Here is a 25,529-nt window from a genome sequence, read left to right on the forward strand (position 1 = left end):
CTAAATACATTTAGCATAATAAAAGTATATTTAAGCCCAAGGAAAGACAAGGATGAGCTCTGGATGGGAGAGGGGTGAGGTAGTCATCAGAGGTACTCATCTCTTGGCTGGCTTTGAGAATGAAGAGCAATTTGATAGAAAAGGGTGCCACGGGAGAAAGGCATCTCTGGAAGACATCACAGGGACAAAGGCACAGAGGTCGGAAATTGGGCTAAAGGTAGCTGAACTCCAAAAAGCTTGGTTGTAAGTCCACTGTTGAGAAATTACATTTTTTTCCAAACCAATCTGTACGGTATATAAGTCCCTCTGCCGATTTCTAAAAGCCTATTAAAACCAAGAAGTTCCTTGAATTGGTACGAACAGTATCATCTGGAATGATGTTTGGAACACGGCAGAGGAAAAAAAGATTAGCACTTTAAGGATCTCACTAAGCCACGCCCTAAACTGCATGCATGCTTACAGTCTTTGAGAATTTCAGTCAGGTGGGAAAAATGTACAGGGAACCAGGTCTATTACAATGCTATCCTGATATCCCAGAGGCAAGAATAGGATGGCAGAGGAACACCTGAGCCCCCCAGCTGGAAGGAAATATACTCCCTCTCCTCTAATCCACTGGCCAAAGTTCCCAGGTCTGGGTAGGGTCATGGAAACATAAACATGCCACTTAAAATGGAATTGTGGTGCACAAAGTGGATATATCACAGATGATTTTAGCAAGCACGTGCATCACTTTCAAAGAAAGGAACAGGAAGAATAGTCAAGATCTTTTTTCCAATGGAACTGAAGTGGCAGTGGGGGTGGGGAGGGCCCAAGTTTAGGGGCTCCCAAGGACCCCTTGGTAGTCAGGACCACTAGAGGGAAGGGATTCCAGCCTAGAAACATCCATGATTTTAAAAGACAGCAGTATAATCAACAAGACAAACAGGAGAGGACTGCTCACCACCTATGGCCAGGCACCTCAGACTCTAAGTAGTAAATCTTGTTATGGAATGGTAATGATAGATGGGAAATAATAGAGGGGAACGCTGCATTTGCAAATCACAATCTGGTGAAATTCTTTACTTAAGATACAGCAGCAATCACTACAATCTTGCTGTTGCAAAGTCAGGCTTGTATGGGACTTGGTAATCAGGTAATGACTGTCTTTGCACTGGGAAGCAGAAAACTCATCAGTATTATTTCATCTTCAGTAAGAGTGGAGGGTCCACTAGATTACAGCAAGTAGAGAGGGAGTATAGGGGATGCCATGAGAGGGTGGGAGACAGTGCTCCATTCTTTAGTCTCTTGCCAGCAATGCGGTCACGTAGATAATGTGCCAACAGCTGGTCCAAAGTACCCATTTATCATACTGACTCATACAACTGTCTTTGACAGTTTTATGCTCAATGGGAATTTACACACTCAACATATTAATAGCAGTCTTGTCTCAAAAGCCAGAAAATCCTTGGATACACAGTTACAAACTTTCATCAATAACCTAAACAGATGCTACACAATGTCCACTAAGAGAAGGATATGTTTGTGGATTCCAGTCAAAATTCAAAGGTCTTGAGAAATCTTGAGATATTCACGGATGAATAAGATGGCATCACTAGTAGCAACATCTAAGGCATGAAGAATATGGTTTTGCAAAAGCAGTGAACAAAGATGCGGTCAACAGGAAGAGAGGATATACACACAAACCATGAGGTAGTCGTACTATTCATGTTTTCTTACTCAGAACTGGTCAAGCCATTAGTGGAGCACCAGTTTCTAGTCCTGACGTAAAATAACTTAAGAACGCAGAAATGGTGTCAGGGTGGAAGACCACCAGCAAGGGCGAGGGGAGAAAAGGCAGCAGCAGCAACTGGCAGAGGCGAGAGGTGGGAGAAGTGCCGTTCCTTCCTCAAGTTCAGGAAAACAAAGCCAAAAGGAGCCTTAAAAGATAAGCTGAGGACACCACATTAGGGAAGGGAAAGTGGGCGTGAAAATTCACCCTTGGAATTGCAAATTCGAAAAAGAAAGGCAGAGAAAGAAAGAGGCAGGCGGTAACATAGTGGCTGAGAGCATGGAGTCTGGTGTCTGGACTCAAATCCCAGATCCATCCCCTATGGGGCAAGCTATTGAACTTCTCTGTACTTTAGTTTCCTGACATCGTCTATGGGAATAATGACAGTATCTATGTCTCTGGGTGGAAGTCAGGGTTAAATGAGTTAATATGTGCCAAGTGCTTAGAACACCACCTGGCACAGAGTAAATGCTAGAAAATCCTAAAATACTTTTTTCTCCTATCTGTGGTGGCTTAAGATTGCCAGAGAAGGAATCAGAGGCTTTCAAACCTACAATTAAAGTCTAATAATAATGAAGTAATTATATATATATATATGTGTGTGTGTGTGTGTGTGTGTATATATATATATATAATATGGAGAGAGGGCGGGGGACTCGAAAAGGCAATAAAATATTAATCTCGGTTCCCTGTTACTTAGAAGAAATTTTTCCCTTAAAAAAAAAAAAGAAGTAAATAATCAGTCCAACAGCTCCAAAACCCATAAGCCTTTTTTTAAATATAAACTGAAAGACAGTAAAACAGACCAGATAGAATTTTTCGTGTCCTTTTAGTTCTTCTAGAAAACTTCCCTATCAACTAAACACACACACACACATACACCCACACTCCCCTTAATTCTTTTAACATGCATTTTCCAGGCCTTTGAGCTAGTGATTTATCTAGATAGGTTTACTGTTTCACTTAGAAGGAGGATCCGCTAATCAATCCTTGTCACCTATCTCTATTTTTCTATTTATACTCTGAAGTCAAGGGCATCAGTGAAGATGAGCTAATACTGCTAGAATCTCTACAACAAAAAAGGTACATAATGAATATTCTCAAAGCACCAGACAAGTTTAAGGAAAACTAAGGACAAAAATAATGATTCAATCTTGGCATTCAAGATTTTTAATTCAGAGTAACACTGCAATGGGGATAGGATTTGAATCACAAGAACCCATGAGAAAAAGATGAAAATGCGTAATACTCATCATCTCCCCTGCTTCCTGAAAAGGAGTTTAATATTTTCCATGCAGTGGAGAATGTCAAAAGAGGTTTTACTCCTCCTCCAAGCACTCAAGAGTTTAAAATCATGCCAGCTTCCCACAGCAATTTTCCATTTTAACTCTGACTTCCTCTGAAAGTCACAAGAGAAATTAGCTGTATACATCCACTTATGGGCAAAATACAAATCCATGACATTTCAGGGCAAACTGCTCCAATTCAGAATTAAAAAGCAACACTCCAAAATTAGACAGAAAACATTGCTAAGTGTTTTAACACCTTAAGCCAAGAGAGGGCAATGTTTCTTTGGCAGAAGCAACAGCCCATAAAATTTTGCTTTCAGTCTTGACAATAACAAAAGGTTTTAGCTTTATAAAAAACAAACAACTGTATGAAAGTCACACAATTCAACTTGTGAAAACATTAAGAATTGCAATTACCTTTATCACTTTACAGAGGATAAAGATTAAAATGAAAAAATCTGTGCTTTTGACAATTGTGGTTGAAGGTTTGTTTTTTTTTTAAGATTTTATTTATTTATTTTAGAGAGAGAGAGCAGGACGAAGGACAGAGGGAAAGGGAGAGGGAAACTCAAACAGACTCTGTGCTGAATGAGGGGCCGGAAGCGGGGCTCAATCTCACAACCCTGAGATCACAATCACCTTGATCATGAAATCAAGACTCGGCCACTTAACTGACTGAGCCATCCAGGTGCCCCTGTGGTTGAAGATTTTTAAGTAGGATAGCAAGAGGAATGACAAAAAGGAAGATAAATTGAAATCACCTTAGTTGCCAGAACATAATACTTTTGAAGATTTGTTTTGTCTTTGTTTTTAGGCCTAAAATAGCAGATATTTATTACAGTCTTTAAGAACAGTTTTCTGTTGTGGTTCTAACTCACCAGACATGGGACGGAGGACAGCCGCCCCCTCTTCTGTAGAACAAGGACTTGGTAATTAACAAGAAGACAAATCATAGACACAGTTTTCCAATTATCTTTCCTTCCTTCATCATTTTACCTCATAAGGAGTCTGAGAAAGAACAGAGGAGATCTCCTTGGAAAATAACCCATATAAAACAACTAAGTAAAATAAGAGTGTGGCGACATTCTGAGGATCTCACTGGATCCTCCCTCCAGCCCCCAGGGGGCAGGCAAGGGCACCCTAAGTCTGCCGTCGGCGCTTAGCCCAACTCCTGCACTGTCTTCATAACTTCACTATGATCTCTCACAGTTAAGTCCAGCTTTTACTTCTCACTCATCCTAGTTTTACATCTTCTAGTACAATTTAACCTTTCCAGTCTGCTTGACAATTTATAGCTGAATTCAATTATTAATTAACCTTTTCCTATGGTTAGCTCCCTTTACTAAATTACATATTCACATTCCACGCCGGGGGGAAAACCTCACAGTGGCTTCCCATCACACTCTGAGTGAAACCCAACCCCCTCTCAGGGTTCACCAGATTGTTGTCCTGCTCCAGCCTGTCCCTCCTTGAACAGGCCAGGCCCCCTCTCACCTCAGCACCTTGAACTGCCTCTTGCTGGAACCTCCACTGCTCCTTCTCCAGGCACCTGCACGACTGACTCCCTCATTTCCTGCATATCTTTACTAAAAGGATACCTTCTCACCAAGTCCTTTCCTGGACAACCTACCGAGAACTGCAACCTGCTCCCCACCCTCAACACTTTTGGTCTCCATTCCTACTTTATTTTTCTCCTTAGCACATAACACTCTACGGTATTTTTTTTTTTTTTTTTTTTTTTTTTTTTAGTTAATTTGTCTTATTTATTGCCTTTCTATCCCACTAGAATATAAGTTTAGTCAGGGTAAGAATTGCCGGTTTGCCTTCTTTCATTCCTATATCCCTGGCACATTGGATTCGACATTCGATAGATAAGAAATGAATGAATGAACTATATGTGCCTCGAAGGCTGGGATTGGCTATCTCCTTAAACTTCCTCTTCTATATCCCAAACCTTCATTACTACTTCCGTCCCAATACCCCAGTTCCTAATATCTAGTGGTATTCAATAGCTGTTAAATGAATGAGTGCATTTAGAAGAGACTTCATACTTTTGCTCATTTGTCTACCATCCTTTATGTCCAGGCACTTTTAAACTAAATTTCCACATTTGTTGGCTCATTAGTACTCATGTATCGCAGAGAAGGGAGAAGTAACAGAATAGAGATTAAATATAAATTTATCTGTTGATGTGCAGGCCCATAAGATTAGCATTAGTTAAATCATAGCCCTGGAATATAGACGCTTTCAGGATGCTGAGAGAAAAAAAGGACAGTCTGATTAGGTATTTTTCTACTGCATGGCAATTGGAGGTTTTCTGGGGGTTTTTTTGTTTTGTTTTGTTTTTTGTTTGCTGCACAATAAAGTTCCTATAATAGCTCACACAAGTGTCTATTTTTAAGTTTGCTAATGCATACAGTTTATGAAGTCGTTCAAATGGAAATTTTAACCATGATTTGAGTGGTGCTTAACTGCCTTTTCTATTTTGGATAAAACTATACCCAGGCTTTCCCTCATGACACTATCAGAGATTTGGCTTTTTCAAATAAGGATTACATTAGCTGACTTAAGATATATTTCTTCATACGAGTCTTCTTTCAAGTGGTGAGCTACTAATAATCATTCTTATTATTAGATGAAATCTATTCACTTCTCATGAAAGGATTCTTCTCTTAGGTCCTCAGAGCTATTATATTACAGCCCAGCAGTGTTCCAGGCACCTTGGGAAACACAAAAGTGTAGGACTGACTCTTATAAAAAGCTTATAATCAATAAATTCGGGCTGTGAGAAGAGGCAAAGTCAGGTAAAACAGTAAGAAGACAATTAGAGCTCACCAAAGGTTAGGTGAGCTGACATAATGACTTGCTGTTCCAGCAGATTTTTAAACAGACTCTCTTTGTAAGAGGAGAGGAAAAATATCCTCCTGTCCCATGAAAATGTTGCACTCTACAAAGCAAAAATTATATATATAAATTATACATACATATGCATATATATTAGAAACTTAAGGACTCACAGTTAATAGAAGCAAAATTATTCTAAAATTAGATGTATATAAATAGACCCTGTACAGTAATACTTTTCTTATCTAGCAGTCAGATTTTAGCAGGACAGCATCCCAGTGTTTCAGGAAATAATGAATGAGAGAAAGAGAAAGAGGGAGAGAGGCTTCTGGTCATCCCAAATTGGTGCAAGGATGTAGAAGAATGCCCTTTAGATGGGCTAAAATATGCAAAAGCACATTGGTTTTATAAAGGACTATGCATTTATGCATATACTTTTCAAAACTGATGTGCTTGAACCAACCAGAAAAGACATTTCATTTTCCTAAGTGATCTGATTTCATCATGGGAACCTGTCTCCATGGACACTTCCACCAACACCAGCAAAGAGGAAACAACCTAAAGTAAAGTACTCAAGTATCAACCCCTAAGAGGTTTTTACTCTGTACAAACCTGCATGGCAGAGCATAAGCACGAGGAGGGCAGGATGAGCCAGGCTACAACGGACTTCTTCAAATCAACACAACAGTACACAAGCAACCCCATCTTCATCCAAACTCCCAATGTCACATTTTCACCTCAAGATGTGAAATTATGCAATATATCTTGGAAAAGGTTTCATAAGAATCTGGCTTATACAGAAATATTATTTAAGGTTACATATCTATTGCATCCTGAATACTTCATTCAACAAATCAAACAAGTATTCAGTGAACACTTATTATGTACCAGACACTGGTTCTGATATTTGGGAAATACGTTATGAACCCAACAGTAAAAAAAATATTTGCCTTTGGGGAGCTCATATTCCAGCAGATATATAAATGATTAGGAGCTAATGAGTGTCAGCGGCAGGGGGAGGGGGTTGGGAACAGGGTAAAAGAGACTGGAGGTATGGGGAGGATGGGTCACATTTCTAAATCGGGTATTCAAGGCATGACTCACTGAGGAGAAGACATCTGAGCCAAGACTTGATAAAAGTGCAAGTTACTACTACAGACATCTAGAGGAAAATGTTCTAGATATAAGGAATGGGCAAGGCAAAAGCTCTACAGGGCAAGCATACTTGGGATGTTCTAAGAAAAGTACAAAGTCAGGGTAGCTGAGGTAGAGTGAGCTGGAAGATCAAAGGGCGAAGGTGGGAAAGGGGACAAATTGGGATGGGCCTCATAGAACCTAGTGAAGACTCTAGCTTTTACTCTAAAACGCTTTGGAGAGTTTGAGCAGGAGTACAGAGTGATGACTTAGATCTTAAAATAATGATCACTCTGACCGCATGGGTGCAAGATGCAAGCAGGGAAAGCAGTTATTAGCAGGTTTCTGCAGTAATCCAGGCATGAGGTAATGGGAGAATAGGACCAATGTGCAGGCTATGGCAGATTCTGCATTTATACTGAGAATAAAACCAGTGCATGTTATCAGCTGAGATGCGGAAGGTTACTAGTGAAATAGGTTTGTGAGGAAGATCTGGAATAAGCAATTTATGGATTACAGAGTGATTTACTCAGCCTGCAGGAAAGACTCCTACAAGTAACATCTTGTGTGGATGTTGAGAGATGACAATGGAGGAAAGAAGACAGAAAAATACAGACAGTGGAGAAAGAACATGCAAGAGCACTGAGGCAAAAACAAAAAATCTGGGAGCGCCTGGGTGGCTCAGTTGGTTAAGCCTCTGCCTTCGGCTCAGGTCATGATCCCAGGGTCCTGGGATCGAGCCCTGCATTGGGCTCCTTGCTTAGCAGGGAGCCTGCTTCTCCTTCTCCATCTGCTGTTCCCCCTGCTTCTGCTTTCTCTCTCTCTTTCAAATAAAGAAATAAGATTAAAAAAAAAAAATCTGTTTATGGTATTACTCAAACTGAATAAGAGTAACTTTCTTAATAGCACAGATTCCTGGGGCCCAACCTGCATCTACTGAATCAGAATTTCCAGGGAAGATACCCAAGAATCTGAATATCTAGCAAGTGTGTACCACCTGCCCCTACTCCATGTGCTTTTATAAGGGAGTTCTGGAAATGCTGTTTAGCATAGGGATGTTAGGGAAGTGGGCAAGTGGGGAGAGAATGAGTGAGGCAGGGCTGCCATTGACTTGATCAGATCTGCATGGTTGCCAAAAAGTAAGTTTATGGGTGGTGCAGAAGATAGAGAATCCAAGAGAGTGTCGAGGTTGATGGATTAGTTTAGGAGGTCATTGCAATAACCTAAAATAAAGTAACATGAAGGTTAAAATTCCATATTGCCTGAATATGAGATGCTCTCCAGTTATGCCAATAAGACAATCCAATTAAAAAAAGTTGATTGTTTTCCCAACTGGAATATACAAAATTTTAGAGCAGTGAAAGATATTCTAACACTTACAGATATTCTAAAGTGATTAAAGATATTCTTACAGTGATTAAATGTACAAAAAAGTGGTCAACTAAATTAATCATCAGGGAAATCAAATTAAATCATAATGTAATACCACCATTCTCCCATCAAAGTGGCTAAAATTTTAAAAGACAGACAATACCAAAGGTTGGCAAGACTTTGCTGATGGGTGTGAGTCAGTCCAACCACTTTAGAAAACTGTTTGACAGTGCCTGCCAGAGCTGACAAACACAGACCTTGTGGCCAATAAATCCCATGCCTAGGCATGTCCCCAACCAAATACATTAATTTAGTTAACCAGAAGTCACATAGCTCTAGAGTCTTAAGAGCAGCACTATTCCTAACAGTCCCAAACTGGAAATAACACAATCACCTACCATAGGAGAATGAATAGGTTGCGGTTGTTGAAAAAAATTAAGTATCACTCAGCAATGTGAACAAACTAACTGTAAGAACATAGATGAATTTCACAGACATAATGTTGAGGAAAGAAGCCAGGCAGCAAAGTGGTACTTACTAAATAATTCTACTTACAAGCAGTTCAAAAACGAGCAAAGCTAATCCGTGGTGCTAGGAGATGGGATGCTGTTCACAGTGTGCATATGGCAGGAGGAGGCGGGCAGCCAGGGACCGGGAGAGAACAAGAGGGAGCATTTTTGGGTGAGGGAAATGTTCCGGTTCTTGGTCTGAGTGCTGGATACACTGTCTGCTTTGTGAAAATCCACTGAGCTCTACACTTATGATTCCTCTACTTTTCTGAATGTATACTTGTTTATATAAGGTAAGGGTATTTGTTATTTTCAGTTCAAGTCACAATGAAATATCAAACACATTTAGATATGTCACTTTTTTTCGACCCACATCTCTCCAAACACCATGATTCAAACTCTTCATGCGTTTGTCTGACATCCGTGTCTGTAGTATCACAAGTCAGAATTTTAGTCCTCTGAGTTTTCTGAAGCATACCCAACTTCACTGGAGACACAGCGTTTGTGGAATCTCGGTCTGATGCTATCACAGGAAACATCCTAAGCTGCAGACATCTGGTAAAAATTAGGAGAGATGACAGTTTCATTTGTCCTATAGGTGTACATTCATGCTTTCTGTATCGTTAACTCGAATGTACTGCAGTGCTTTTGGGGGGTTGGTAGTAAAAAGACTTGTTTATAAAAACATTTTGCATTTGCAATTGGAGGACACAGTCCTGGGAATAAATAGACCATTCTAAGTGCTATTTCATCCTTAAAAAAAAAAAAAAAAAAATTGGTCAGGTGCCTTCCATAAATATCTAACCACATCAAACGAGGTCATTTTGGGCTAATGTGTCTTCCTCACACAGTACTCTGCTGTTTAAAATAAAGCAGTTGGGAACGCACCCAGAAATAGCAGAGGCTTTGTGTTCACTCTAATACAACAACACTCCCTCTTTTTCTGAGGAGTAATTTTGCAGGATGAAGGGAACCTTGCGTTATAATATTCAAGCATATGCAATAATCATTGACACAGGGAAAGGAATGCCCAGAAACAAAATATATTTAAGGAAATCAAATCAAAATGCCTGAGTGACTGATTCAAAGTGCACCATGAGAGTGGATCCAAGGATGGTACAAATATTTTTGCCTTAGGCTACCGTGTGAAAGATGGGTCCAGGATCAAGGAGGCCTGGGGTGGGGCAAATCATGTGTCACCTGTTGGACATGTTTAATGTTTGATAGGAATATCCAGATAGCACAGAGAAATTTAAAGAGTAATCTAAGAAATTCCCGTGTTGCTGGCAGAGAGAAGTTCCTTGCTGGGAAGGGCCATTTCACCATCTCTTACAGGTCTAAGACCAACACAAGGATCCCTCTGAGGCGAACCTCAGCCTATTCCCCACAGCCAATCCTACTCTTCCTGACATATCTTTGTCCTACTGCCACCAAACTGCCTGAGTACTTATGGTTACAACTGAGGGAACTTAAATAATAATAATAAAATAAGGGACTGTGGGAATAAAGTCAGCACTCAATGTCTAAAAGTTACTTTACCAGTTTCACTGGAATTCCTACTGATAGCCTGAATTCTATTTTCACTTTTGGCCATTCATTTTTAAGCTTTCCTTTGGGATAAAAATATAATTAAGTATATTTCCTTATACTTTCTGCTACAGAAAATGAATATTTTCCTAGTGGTTTAAGAAGAACACATGTGGCTCTAAACAGGAATATCTTCTGCACTGAGATGTTGGGCACTGCCCAACTTGGGGCAGCGAGTTACCATTTAGTCATTAATCACTGAACACTACGTAGAAGTCCTTAAACTAGAGCAGGGCTGGGATCACTGGGTGAGACCCTCAAAGGTCAAATATAAAAGTGTTATCCTTTCTTCAGCCTTTAAGAAAAGGCACACTACTTACTAGGAGCTGTGGGCTTGAGGGTGACAGTGAGAGATTTTTGATGATGGTATAATACAAGAAGGATATAGAGGGTTTTGTGAAAGCATATCCTGGTGAGCAGTCCTTGGGATACTTCCATCATACTGGTCTGTGTCATGTAAATAAGGTCATGCATGACATGACACCCAACCCTCAAGATGATCAGCATCTGCCTTCACTGTGATCCCTGGAGGCCTCTCTGAGCAGTATGGATGCCCTTCCTTCTCCCTCCCACAGGGCCCTAGGCACAGTTCTACCCACAGTCTTATTATCATTTTATATATAGATTTGCCACTTCTATTGCACTGTGGATTACTTATGAGGGAGTTGGTCTCTTTACTATTTGGACACTAGCCTGGGTCTGGTACAAAATGGGTACCTGTTAAATGTTTATTAAGTGATTGAACTAATGCAGACAAATGAATGTCAGGGTCAAAGGCTGCACGTGACGTTAATAATGTACTCTGCATATCAACTGTTCCATAAAATTTATGTATGTAAAGCCTTATGGTTATATATCATGGTGGACTTCCAAGAGCCCTCTTTTAAGACACTTTAAATTTGATACAGCTGACTTGCACCAAAAGAAGCATGGGAATTCACTGGCAACCTCTAAAGTTTCTCTATCAAAGGTAGAAAAAAATATATCTATATTGTTTAAATTAACAAAGTACATGGGGACTTTTGAAAGCACAGAAAAATCAATAAACAGTCCTGATCTGTAGTAAGGAGCATGATTGGATGCTGAAAGAAAAAAAGAAAAAATCTTTGATGGTATCAGCATTCTAATTAGAGTCAGACTTCCGATTTTTCTTCTCAACTTCATTCCATAGTTAGAATTCAGATTAAATCCACTGAAAATAAAGAGGACTGAGATGAATTCTACTGAAAGAAAAAAGCAACAAAGAAAAAGGAGACAGGCTGACAAACAGAATTAGATGGAGACAAGAGATAATTTAGAGGATTTTTCAAATAATTTAGGGAAAATACCACTGGCCTGAGCCAAGATTCCTGAGATCCATGCTGCCTGACACTAACCAGTTCTATGCTCACAACCAAGAAACTTCACCTTTCTATTTCCTCAGCAATAAAATGCAGTTGGACAGTTGAGTGGCCAAGGTCCTTCCAGTGCTAAAATTCTAACCATGCATATTTGCAGTAATTACTAGAAGAGTGGTGACACTGACAATACATAAACCATTTCAAATTGGTATTGCATATTTTCAATATATTAAATTTAAATACAAGCGAGAAAGGACCCAGTTTAGCAAAATGCTGACAAAGGCTCTGATTTTTTTTAGGAAAAAGCTTTTGACAGAAGAACACGATTGCAGATTTATCTGTTTCCCACGATTTTCAAAAAGTTGAAAATATATATACAAGCTAAGACCCTGTGCCATACTTAAGGTGTCCTATAGTGGAGCTCTCCTTTTTCATAGATTTGGCTGTGAAAAATACAAACACGTTTTCCTTTTCTGACACTGAATGAATAATAATGAATGAATAATAAAAGCAGCAAAGTACAACTGCTACTCTAATCGCAAATTGATCTAAGAAGTGGGCTTGCTCATTTTTCCCCTGCCCAATATATGTTTCAATGTGGTCTCCCACAATAACTTTTTTTTTAATCCCCAAAATAGCTCTTATACATACTGGGACATAACCAGGCATATCTGGTGGACAGCCTGGACACCGAGATGGGAGATTGCAAGTGTTACTTTGTTCATGCCTACTTGCATTTATCTGCAGGCAAGAGGTGATGGTGGAAGGGGCCAAAGGCTAGAAGTCCAGAGATTTGGGTTTAATTTTTAATCTGAGAAGTATTTATTTAATGTCTTCTGTTTCATCATTGGCAAAATGAGAGGGCTTACCAACTGATTACTAAGGCTTGTCCTAGCTCTAAAATTCTGATTCTCTGATGTGGTTGAGCAGGCAAGGACACGGGATCAGAACTGTGGAATGACCTGGATAAATGTTTAAGATCTTAGAGAGTAATGGTGATGTTCAGAAAGAATGCTGGCCTGACTACAACAGAGGGACCCAGCAGGCCTCTAAAGGAAGAGGAGAAGAGAAGGGGCAACACCTTTTTGGCTGAAGGGCTTAAGACCCTTTTCTTTTGCAAAGTATCTGAAAATAATTAAAATTATTTTGACAGCTGCAAGTAATTGGGAGGTAGGTGAAAACAGGAAGTTCAGGCACAGAATAACCTCACTAGTTCCAGATTCAACCAATTCAATATTTATAATACTTTGGACTTAAGTAACTGACATTTATTATTACAAATAATAATAGTTTTTTTCAAGCAGTAGAGAACAAAACTAATTATAACCACAGCCCTTAAAATAAAACTCATTAGCATACTAGACACTTCGCCTCTCATTTTTATGTTATTTCTCCATTGACAAAGTGTAAATCAGAATTTCTCAGGAAGAGCAAACAGTTATTTCACTAAAGATCTCAGTTCTATTCTTTATCATCTTGTAAATAAAACTGTCACTAAGAGGTTAAAAATATTTGTAAATGAGTGTTCATATATTCAGGGGGAAGAAAGGTCTCTTAAAACCTACTTTCATAGCAATCATAACAAATTATGTTTGTGTAGCCCTTTACAGTTTATATACAAAGAGCTTTTACATCCAATCACGTGTAATTTGTGAGGGAACAAGGTGCTAATAAGAAATTACTCCCATCTATTCATTAGAAGATACAGTGACCTTTCTTTAGCCATTAGTTCATCTTACATTTACAGTATTTAAAAATGCATTTACTTAAAAAGTATTAAACTTTCTGGTGATTTGGTATAGTCTTGTTCCATTATTCTGAATTCCTTAAGAGTTACTTCATTAGAAAAGGAATCCACTTACTATGGTAATTTTGTGGGTGTCATTCAAGAGACTGTGGGAAAGAAAAGAGACTATTATCTTTAAATTTACCTTAAAATCGTTTATACAACATAGGCCCCCATCAAGCTGTATTAATAGAAGTATACAGATAAAAGAAAAAAATTTTGTAATTATGCTGAGTACAAATCATCACAGAAAAATTAGGACAATTTTTAGTTAATATTCATCCTCGGTTCTCTCATCTTTGCTTTAGAATCTTGAGAACACATTAGGTAAATTTTTTGTTTAACATTTAAAGAACCCATTTTTGAGTGCTACTTTCAATGAAGATAATTGTGTGCCTACTTTATTACTTACTCGATGGCGGGGGGAAAAAACTACAGTACTTACAAGTAGCCTATCCCTTCAGCACCACAAATTTATTAATTAAGAATTCTAGCCTTTGATCCAAAGCAATAAACCTAGGAATACACATTGAACTGTTACCTAAATAAATATATAATTAGTAGTATATGTAGGCAAACAAAAAACAGAACTAAATAGTTATTAGCTTTTCCTCCAAGGCTACAAAACACACACACAAGTGACATAGCAAAACCAAAACCAAACAACCTCTGATCTGAAATGTAGTTGCCAAGGAACTGACAGAATTCAGTAAATCATCCCCATACTAAATGCACCAGAGAATACAACACAGCCATTCAAGAAATGAAAAAAAGGCCAAGACTCTAAAAAAAAGGCAGAAAGAACAATTCTACATTATCAATATGGAAATATACATGATATTTATGTGAAGTGCAGAAAGTGAGTATTTCTATCATCTTTCTTCCAGAGTTCCATGAATCTGAAAAGAACACAGATGAAATCTTACAGAGCATATTATTTTCTGGCCTGCTATTTCACCAGGAATATACAAAAATAATTTTATAATTCCTTAACTATAGAACTAAGAAATAATGGTTGCCATGAGCTTAATTTCTATTCTAAATCTAAATGAGTTTATAAAATATCACTAGATAGATGATAAAAATACATATCTGATAATACTGCATTATAGAATTAGAATAACTTTCACAAAATATTCCTCACAAAGTCAATGATCAGGAATTAATCTATGTTAAGATATACTGATAATTCATGGATGCATTTTTCTGTCAAGCTTACATTTCCTACTATCAAAAAAAAAAAACCTTGAAAGTAAACAAACAAAAAATTACTATGATGAAACAATTCATTCAACACTCTGAGGAAGAAAATAAGGCAAAAAAACAAAACAAAACAAAAAATCTTAAAATTTGGGTTCTGAATGCTCCTATTTTTTAGAACATTTTTTTCCCACTGAATTCTGAAAGGAGTATATGATTTACTACTTACATATCAACTTCTTGTAGAACAAAAAACTTTTTTACATTTATTTATTTGAGAGAGAGAGAGAGTGTGCATGAGCAGGAGGGACAGAGGGAGAGGGAGAGAGAGAATCTTAAGCAGACTCCCTACAGAGCTCAGAGCTGATGCAGGGCTCCATCTCATAACTCTGAGATCATGACCTGAGCTGAAACCAAGAGTCGGACACTTAACCGACTGAGCCACCCAGGTGCCCCAGAACAAAAACCTTTAAAAATAATTTATCTTTTTCTGTATACCCATTAAGATACAGCAATGCTGATTAAGGACAGATATTTTTTTTTTTTTAAGCATAAAAGGAAAGCTTTATATCTGCTCTTTTCATCCATTTTTTCTTATAATTTCTTTAAAACTCAGAAATAAGAATACATAAAGCAAAACACCAACTTAAGCAGGTTTAAAAAAACTTAAACTTGTAAAAAAAAAAAAGAAAAAAGAAGAAGAACTGCACATCCATTTGCCTTTGATTCTATAGGTAAAGACTAAACCCTGGGAGCACGTGGGTGCCTCAGTCAGGTAAGTGCCTGCTTTGGCTCAGAGGTCATGATCCCAGGGTCCTGGGATCGATCCCCAAGTCAGGCTCCCTGCTCAACAGGGAGTCTGCTTTTCCCTCTCCCTCTGCCCCTCTCCCCTGCTCTTGTGTTCTCTCTCTCAAGTAAATAAATAAAATCTTAAAAAAAAAAAAAAAAGACTAAACCTGAAGTATTACAAGATTGCTCTGGTTGTTGAGATTATCAATGACTTTTTTCTTTTGCTTCTTAAAAATTTTCTGCACTTTCCAAATTTCTACACAAACATAAGCTACTCTTTCAAGTCTATAGCCTATCGATTAATTATGCTGATGCTCATTTCACCGTAACTTAACTGAGTGGATTTTTTTTTTTTTTTTTGGCACTCAAGTTCCAGAAGGAAAGGAAAGATCAAAATTCACTGATAAGTCAGTTCATTGCTATGCTCATTTAAGTTGAATCTTCTTTATATCTAATCTATATTTCTGGCACTGGAAGAAAACTGATGTTTCCAATGGTCACCATTCTTACCAATGAAGTAAAGCAATCAGTGTATTTTGGAATGCTTTTCAGTAATATAACTTGAAACAAAAAGGATTTTCTTTGATTTCCCTTCCTTTGTCCAGAAAAACAAACAAACTTGCCACAGACCTTTCAATATAAACTCAAATTGAACAGAATGATTTAAATACAGAGACCAGAAATCATATGGGCGGAGAATGTAATAAGTTTTCTATTTAACACTGACAACTAAATTCACCAGAATATTCTAGTTCCTGACTATTTCACTTAATTGAGTTTTGGGACTTTGATGTTCAAAGTCTCTGAGTAAAATGAATTAACGATTGAAATGGAAGCCTTTCAAACATCATTCCAAAATATATTTCCTGAGAAAAATAAAAATGCCTGTTAAAAACATCATGTCTTATGTTAAACTTACTTTCCTTAATGGGAATTTTAAAAGGGTGTCATTAGAGCTTTAGGCTGTCTCTATTTTCACTTCCTAAGTTAGTGTTACATAAAACCTTTGATATAATGTAGCAAATTTTGAACTATGAAGCCTTTCCTTCAAGATGAAATTACCAACTCACCATTAGTAAGCCAAATACTTTGTTTTTCTAGTAATTGTCATTTATCAACTAATCAAAATGGTGGACTTTTGCAATGTCTACCATGTACTAGGCACAAGACAGATGCCTTCATCAGACTCCTAACTCCAGAAAGCAAGCAGGTGTAGCCCTTATTTGAATAGGCAAATGAAACAGCCCAAGTGGCTAGGTAACTTGCCAAGGGTCATCCAAATATTTAATTATGGAGTCCAAATTTCAACCCAGGTTTATATTCATTCCAAAGTCTGGGGAAGTGCATAGTTTCCTCATCTTCCTGAGCTGGGTGTTCACACTGTGGCTTCATTAAAGTCTCCGATGTAGGGGCGCCTGGGTGGCTCAGACGGTTAAGCGTCTGCCTTCGGCTCAGGTCACGATCCCAGGGTCCTGGGATCGAGTCCCGCATCGGGCTCCCTGCTCCTGGGGAGCCTGCTTCTCCCTCTGCTTCTCTCTCTCTCTGTCTCTCATGAATAAATAAATAAAATCTTTTAAAAAAATAAAAAATAAAGTCTCCGATGTAATCTTCTATGTCATCAAATACAGATTCTAAGGTAAACTCAAAAATCACATTGTGAAACCCAAAATCAATTATTTTTAATATTGCCCTCTAATAATGCAATTAATCAATAACTACCTATTTTTCAACTCATAGAAACCACCTTCATTTTCATTAAGGTTATGTAAGAAGTTAAAAAAAAAAAAGAAAAAAGAAAAAACAATTTCTGTGACCAGTCTAGACAGAGGCATGTAGCTTTAAAACTTGAAAGGGAATGCTTACTCAATGTAACAGGTAACACCTTTCTACTTTTCTGATTAAAGATTAAATCCATATTCTGAATAAACCGAAGTCAAGGAGTTCTCCCAACTTCTTTAAATTTAGTTAAGTCTACTCTCCTTAGTGAGTGGAGGTTTTCTATCTTGAATTGCTAAATCTACTTTTAAGACCAACCTTTTTTTTTTTTCAAATCAGTGGTGACGCTATCTTTTTCTCCGTTCTATAGACCTAGCCCCTGCACACCTGCCACATGCCGCTTACAGCAGTTGCCAAAGCTGGACAGGAGGTGATGGCCAGTGGTACAGACTCAAGCATGACCTAATGAAGTCTTCCAGCTCACATCATCAGTGTTTCTCAACGTTGGCCTGGAGGAAAGGGGGGCAGGGGGTGTGCTAAATTAGAAGTAAAACTGCCTTTGGAGTCAGCAGATTTGCATTCAAATTCCTTCTACCATTTATTACTTTTGTCATTCTGGACACATAACTTTTCTGAACCTCATTCTTCTAATCCATAATGTAAGTATCAGGACCTAATTCAGCGTGTGGCACATAATAGGTACCCAATGAATTTCAGCTGAATTTACAACAAGAAAAAGGCTGAATCTTAGCAGTTTTCTCAGGGCATGGAGGTAAATGAATACAAGAAATGCAACACTGAGGCAAGAGCAACCTGGAGTGAAGGAGCTGGCCATGATGAGGAGTTCTTGATGGTTGGTGGAAGCCAGTCCAAGCGGAAAGCAAGGAAACATGGAAGCAAGGAGAGGCTCAGCCGAAATGAGCTTCTCTGGGGCATACCAGACAATCCAGTAGGCCAGGGAGATGACCCACTTTTGCTTGATGACTAGAAGAGAATGCTGATTTCACTGATTTTGCTACTGAATGAGTCACAAGGGTGGGTAAGCTGAGAAAACATGTGAGGGAGTAGAAAAATGTAAGTAATTACAAGGATATTGTAGAACTTACTTTAATTAAAAAATTCCTTGCTCTAAAAGCTTTGTTAACTTTGAGTATGTACCGTGAGTGATTCATCCTCCCATAAAACCTCCATGGCATTACTCTTCTCAAAGGCTGAGATGCCTCTGAGTTCCACTTCTGTAAACCCAGGGTAGGGAATAAAATACCAAACAGCAGTTAAACCTGCTTATGGGGATCAAATCTCTGATGGATACCTAAAGAGCATGTTTACTTTTATGGCCAGTCTCAGACTGGATTTTCTATAGGGCCAAGTCACTGGTACCACTCTGCTGTGAACCTCAACCTTGGATCACTCCCTGAGTTATGCTGCCAGTCTTAGGAAACAAAGGTGCCTGCAGGCCTGCTCTTCCTGGCCCAGCCCTACACTGCCAGAGATAAGCCAGGACATCCCTGTGAAAGGGATCATGCATTATGGATGCTGCTTACCAAGGTATCTGTCATGAGGCACTAGGTGATGGAGTGTGAAACCTATTCAACCTGCTGGGAAATAACTGGCAAAGGAGGAAAGCAGGAAACAGACTGCCACATTCTAGGTCACATTCTAGGGCCTGGCCATATTCATTTACTCTTCACACTCACCCTGTGAGGAAGATCTGACTTTTTTTTTTTTTTTTTTTAATGGAACTCAGAAAGATCCAACACTTACTTAAGGACATAAAGCTAAAATCTGGCAGAACTATGAGTCAGTCTGACTTTAAAGCCAACTCTGATATACTACATGAGACAAAAAGTTTAAGAGAAAACCTAAGGTAAGATAACCTCCTATTAAGGGAAGTGGGACTGAACGAGGAGAGTACTAGAAAGATGTAAAAATGGGCCACAAATGGTTAAACTAAAAATTAACACCTCCCTGAAAACTTCTTTGAAAAGTTTGAGAGTTATTTATTCTTCTTATATATAATTCTATCAAGTTTGGTTACTGGGCTTTCAAATCCACAGCAATGAGGTGAAGCAACTTTAAGAAGACAGAGACAGAAGGATGACAGGAACACGCTAACAGCAGAGAACACTATCAAAATAATCACTATTCAGAGAACTAATTCCACAGATACACTGGTCTAGAGCTACCTGATGCACAGGCACACTGCTCTACATATGACCACATAGAATGAAACACAATTCCATATATTTTTAGTCATTTCAGCAAGATGATTGTTACAAATATATAAATAAATCTACCATTTCTATTTATTTCTATTTCTCAATTTGTCATTGGGACAATGACAATTGTCATTGTCTCGGGGTGCCTGGGTGCCTCAGTCCTTAAGCGTCTGCCTTCGGCTCAGGTCATGATCCCAGAGTCCTGGGATCGAGCCCCGCATTGGGCTCCCTGCTCAGCGGGAAGCCTGCTTCTCCCTCTCCCACTCCCCTGCTTTTGTTCCCTCTCTTGCTGTGTCTCTGTCAAATAAATAAATAAAACCTTTAAAAAAAAAATATGGTCTCTTTGCTTCTTACCTTCTGAATGTGCTAAAAGGAACATAGTATTACAGCATAAAATAACTGGACTGACCCTCAGACACCTACAGGGCATTCCATTGTGTAGCCTCCTCCAAGTGTCATCATTCCCTGGGCCCTATAGTTCTTCCCTCTCCTCTAGTTTACTTGTTCTCATATGACCCACACCACAGTCTGCCCTTCCTTACTAACGGGACTCTTGTGGGGGCAGGGACCATGTCTTACTTGTGTTTGTAACTTCAGAGTATCTAGCACAGTGCCTTCTACATAAGGTAAACTCAGCTAATATTAAACTAGTGAAATTTATGCACAATACAATATACTCAATTCTAGAATATAGGGAGGCATGTAGAAACATTTCCATATAAAATGGTTAACATAAAACTTTTGGGCTTGAGGGGCTCCTGGGGGCTCGGTCTGTTAAGCATCTGACTTCAATCATGATCTCAGAGTCCTGCGATCGAGCCTCATATTGGGCTCCATGCTCAGTGGGGAGTCTGCTTGTCCTTCTGCCCCTTCCCCCACTTGTGCTCTCTCGCTCTTGCTCTTTCTTTCTCAAATAAAGAAATAAAATCTTAAAAAAAAAAAAAAAACACTTCTAGGGCTTGAAAAGGCAAACCTATTGTTCATTTATCAAATAACTATTACATTTCAGACACTATTCTGAGCTCAAGGATTAAAACAGCAGACATGAAATACCAGTGTTCTGAATTCAAGGTCCTATAATCTCACAGAGGAAGACAGACAACTTGGAGATACAACATTTCAGATAGTCATCAGCACAAATAAGAAAATCATGGAGAATAATGGGATAGAGTACTTGGGTAAAAGAACTATTATCATTTTTCTGCTTATATGGGGTATTACCTTATATCAAGGAAGAGATGTAGTTACAACTTCTATAGATTGTTCAGAGGTAAAAAATATGAAGGGTGCATGGGGCGCCTGGGCGGCTCAGTCGTTAAGCGTCTGCCTTCGGCTCAGGTCATGATCCCAGGGTCCTTGGATCGAGCCCTGCATCGGGCTCCCTGCTCAGCAGGAAGCCTGCTTCTCCCTCTTCCACTCCCCCTGCTTGTATTCCCTCTCTCGCTGTGTCTCTCTCTTTCAAATAAATAAATAAAATCTTTAAAAAAAAAAAAAATATGAAGGGTGCAGGCTTCTTGAAAGTAACCAGGGAAATCACAATGGGAGGCAGGGCTGCAGTAGTTGGCAGGCTTTCAGACTGTTTCTGTGATCCCCACCTCCTGGTACTCAAATCCTGTGTACTCCCTTCTAACACTGTAATAGGTTGGTCGGTGTGACTAATAGCATCCAGCACAAGCGATGTTATCTCCCTTCCAAAATTAGGTTATGAAAGACTATGGCTTCCACGTTGGGCTCTTCCTCTCTTAGATCCCTCACCCTGTGGGATGCCAGCTGCCAGGTTATGAGGTCACTCGGGCAATCTATGCAAGGGTATTCCATAGGGAGAAACTAAGGCCTACCGACAACCATGTGAGTGAGCTTGAAAGTAGATCCTCCCCAACTGATTCTTAGATACTGAAGCCCAGCCAACAGCTTAGTTATAGGCTCATGAGAGACTCTGAGCCAGAACCATCCAGCAAAGCTGCTCCTGGATTCATGACCTCAGGGAACTCTGTGAAATAGCTAATATTTATATGCTTGTTGCTTAACGGTGCTAAGTTTGGGGGTAATTTGTTATGTAGCAACAGATTATAGCGCTACCCTTCTAGTATTTGATATCTGAGCTGAGGCCTAAATAAATCGGAGCTAGTGAAGAATAGATCTCAGGGAAGAATATTCCTGACAGAGAAAACAGCAAGTATAAAGACCCTAAGAATTAGAATGTGAGCTTGCAGTGTCACTTCAAATAGCTAAAAGGCCCACGTGGCTAGAATTTTGTTAGTAAAGTACAATAAAGTAGTAAGAGGTGAAATTTCTCCAAAGAGAAATGGAAGATAGCATTACATAATTTATATCTTATAAAGAATAACCTTTGGGGCGCCTGGATGGCTCAGTTGGTTAAGTGTCTGTCTTTGGCTCAGGTCATGATCCCAGAGTCCTAGGATGGAGCCTCAGCAGGAAGCCTGCTTCTCCCTCTCCCTCTGCCACTCCCCCTGCTTGTATTCTGTCTAATAAATAAATAAAATCTTTTTAAAAAATAAATAAATAAATAACCTTTGTAAACTACTGACCACTATGTGGGACGTAAGGGTGGGAGCAAGAAAACCAGGTGGAAGCCTACTACAATTAGTCCAGTCAAGAGATGATGGTCAGACTAGGATGTTAGAAATAGTCTAGATTGGTAAAATTCAGGAGATACATATATATATATTATATATATAATATATATAATATATATATGTTATTTTATTTATTTATTTATTTGAGAGAGAGAACACTAGCAGGAGAGTGCAGAGGGAGAGAGAGAAAGAATTTGAAGTTGACTCTGCACTGAGCGCAGAGCCCAATGTGGGGCTCAATCCCACAACCTCTGAGATCGTGACCTGAGCTGAAACCAAGAGTTGGATGCTCAACTGACTGAGACACCCAGGCGCCCCACAATTCAGGATATATATTTTGAAAGAAGAGTCAACACAACTATATGAAAAACTTATCCATGTAGATTACACCATGCCAATAGGTTCTGGTTTTTGAGTGACCTGGATAAAACCAGAACCACCCCAGAAAAAGGGTAACAGAGATACGACCTACTTGAAATATAACTCAAATTTCAAAAAATAATTTTAGGTGGGGTAGTTAAAAACTAACCTCTTGGAGTTAAAATTTAGTGAGACATGGAAAGAATTAAGCAGTCAATCGAAATGTTCTTTTCAGTGTCTATTCTGATTGGTGCCAACCAGACTGTTAAAAAAAAGTTGCTTAAGCAATCCACTAGTGAGGTTAAAAAGAAAAAAAAAAAAAGTAATAAAACAAGAGATGAGGAAGACCAAAAATAAAGCCTGATTTTCCTTCTACATCAACGTATTTCCAAAGGAACAAAGTTAATGACGAAAAGTATTTAAGTAAGAGAATACTTAAACTAGTAACTTGCAGACTATTCAGTGGTTTCATAGAGCCTTAGAGCTTTATTAGAGCTTAACAAGAATCTACATGTTCCTACTCTGCAAATTTTCTGAGCGGGCAATGTCCACAAAAAGTACATAAATGAACTTGTCAGAAAAAAACCTTGCCTCTTCTTACTGCTTCTTCTATTATGTGCACAAAAAGCATGTCAGGACGACTCACAGGAAATATCCAATTCCAAATCAAGGCCATATTTGTATACCTAGGGACCAGCCTTCAGCTTCCCTTTTTTAGTACAGAGTTCTGATATTCTTAGGCTGAGACATGAAAAACCAAGCTTTAAAAAGTAAAAACCTAAACAAATTGCTATTAGGATTAGCTTACTGAAGAGGACAATATAATTAACAATTACACACACACACACATATATACAATCATATACACACACACAATCTCACATTAAATGGAAGGTATGTGCAACTTTTTTTTTTAGAGAGAGAGAACACATGTGCATACGCCAGCAAAGCAGGCGGGCGGGCAGAGGAAGAGAGAATCTTAAGCAGGATCTATGCCCAGCACAGAGCCTGACACAGGGCTCCCCACAGGACTCAAGGCTTGATCTCACAACCCTGAGATCATGACCTGAGCCAAAATCAGGAGTTGGACACTTAGCTGACTGAGCCACCCAGGCACCCCATGAACGTGCAACTTTTTAGAAGAAATGTTTAAAATCAGGTAAGTTCTCTAAAAGACAGACAAAAAAGAACATTTGTATGTATGAATTTTCTGTACTTTTTTCCCAAGGCCTTGGGTATAAACATATATGGTTAGCACAGTGGGTGCTAGAGCCTTTAAATAAGTAATAATTGAATATTTTTTCATTTAATTTTTTTTACAAAAGAATCTCAGTGAATATGCACCAAATTTTTTTTTTTTAAAAAGTGTTACATATGGGGGCGCCTGGGTGGCTCAGTCCTTAAGCGTCTGCCTTCGGCTCAGGTCATGATCCCGGGGTCTTGGGGTCGAGCCCCGCATCGGGCTCCCTGCTCTTCGGGAAGCCTGCTTCTCCCTCTCCCATTCCCCCTGCTTGTATTCCCTCTCTCGCTGTGTCTCTGTCAAATAAATAAATAAAATCTTAAAAAAAAAAAAAGTATTACATATGTTCATAAGGAGTGTACAAAAAAATTGAAATGCCCAATCCTATTCATGGGCCCATGTTCTAAATTGCTTTAGTTTTTTTAACCCACATAAATTAGTATATAAAAATAATTCTATGTTTTATCATATCTGCTTTTGCTGCTAAAATCATTATATTAAATGTTGAAATGCTTTGGTAGAGAAGTTCTACTTACTCTATGTCAGTGAATGAGCAGTCATATATTCTATCTCTCCCTCTTCTTTTTTAAAGATTTTTATTTATTTATTTGACAGAGAGAAACAGGAGAGAGGAAACACAGCAGGGGGAGTGGGAGAGGGAGAAGCAGGCTCCCTACCAAGCAGGGAGCCCGATGCGGGGCTCGATTCCAGGACCCTGGGATCATGACCTGAGCGGAAGGCAGATGCTTAACGACTGAGCCACCCAGGCGCCCCTAAACATATCCTTTTCTAAGAAATACACAAAAATAACTAAAATTGTTATTTAACATTACTCTTTTAAAAAGTCTACATCAAATCACTGCAAAATGACTCAAATAAAAGCAGCTTTCTTCCTTTATCTCACATTGTACCAATTTTGAAATTGACTGATGGGGTAGATGGAGTCATTATTCTAAATCCTTCATCCCTTACTACTGCACTATATCCACACCCTACTATGCACTTACTGCCACAGGCAGAGGATTCTTCTGCATCCCAATCCACTCATGTTGGGATTGACCACGTGACTTGTGTGGCCAGTGGGAAGTGGACAACACTGACCGCTCGCCAGCTCCTCGCCCAGGCTTTAAGAGGCATTGTATGTTAACACTCACCCTCTTGTGCTCCTGTAATCCACTGAGGAAGGCACCCCCAGGTAGATGGAATCCTTTTAGCAGGCTGTAGAAAGGAAGCATTCAGAGTCTACTTGAAACTAACCAAAAACCTGTTGCCCAGGCCTAGGTTCACACAAGTCAGGCCCAGCCAAGCCCAGTCCCTGATGGCCAAACCACAGCCAAACTGCAGAACTTGAACATGAATATGTTTGTTATTATAAGACACTAAGATTTTGCAATCAATACAAAACAAAAACTAGTGTACTGACTCTCAGTATCTTTACATGACAACTCATGTAACATTAGTTGCTCTGAACCACACCTTTGTGATTTACCTATCTCAAATAGTCATTTTCTTGGGCTATCTTCCATTTCAGAAAATCAGATTTTTTTTAATAAGGGAATTTTTTTAAGAAAAACATTGTCATAGAAAGACATTTGTTCTATAACTGAAGTGTAATTTCCAGAAATAAACTATAATAAACTGAATAAACTATATTTTAAGACATTCAAGTTATAATTTTGTAACCTCAGATGTTTCTCTAATTTACCAAGCAGTCCTCCAAGTGAATTGAACATAAAGCACCTCCTTAAATGTCTGATATACTCTAGAACTTTTTTGCCTG

General features: G+C 38.8%; 1 protein-coding gene across 6 annotated transcripts in view; it reads right to left on the reverse strand.

Annotated features, from left to right (window-relative positions):
* The window catches only part of GOLIM4 (golgi integral membrane protein 4), an 84,597-nt gene that overhangs the window by 40,184 nt on the left and 18,884 nt on the right, over positions 1 to 25,529 (reverse strand). Inside the window, exons 1-2 of one of the 6 annotated variants that reach the window (XM_034998525.1) lie at positions 9,289 to 9,387; positions 5,893 to 6,004 (exon numbers count right to left, since the gene is read on the reverse strand). The exons of 4 other annotated variants lie outside the window; for them this stretch is intronic. In XM_034998525.1, coding sequence (XP_034854416.1) covers positions 5,893 to 6,004; positions 9,289 to 9,336 — 160 coding nt within the window. In that variant the 5' untranslated portion in view covers positions 9,337 to 9,387. One more of the 6 variants, XM_034998535.1, reaches the window with a different exon arrangement.

This window comes from Mirounga leonina, unplaced genomic scaffold, assembly GCF_011800145.1.
Source record: "Mirounga leonina isolate KUSES-001 unplaced genomic scaffold, KU_Mleo_1.0 Mir_115, whole genome shotgun sequence".
In the NCBI taxonomy this organism is placed as follows: domain Eukaryota; kingdom Metazoa; phylum Chordata; class Mammalia; order Carnivora; family Phocidae; genus Mirounga; species Mirounga leonina.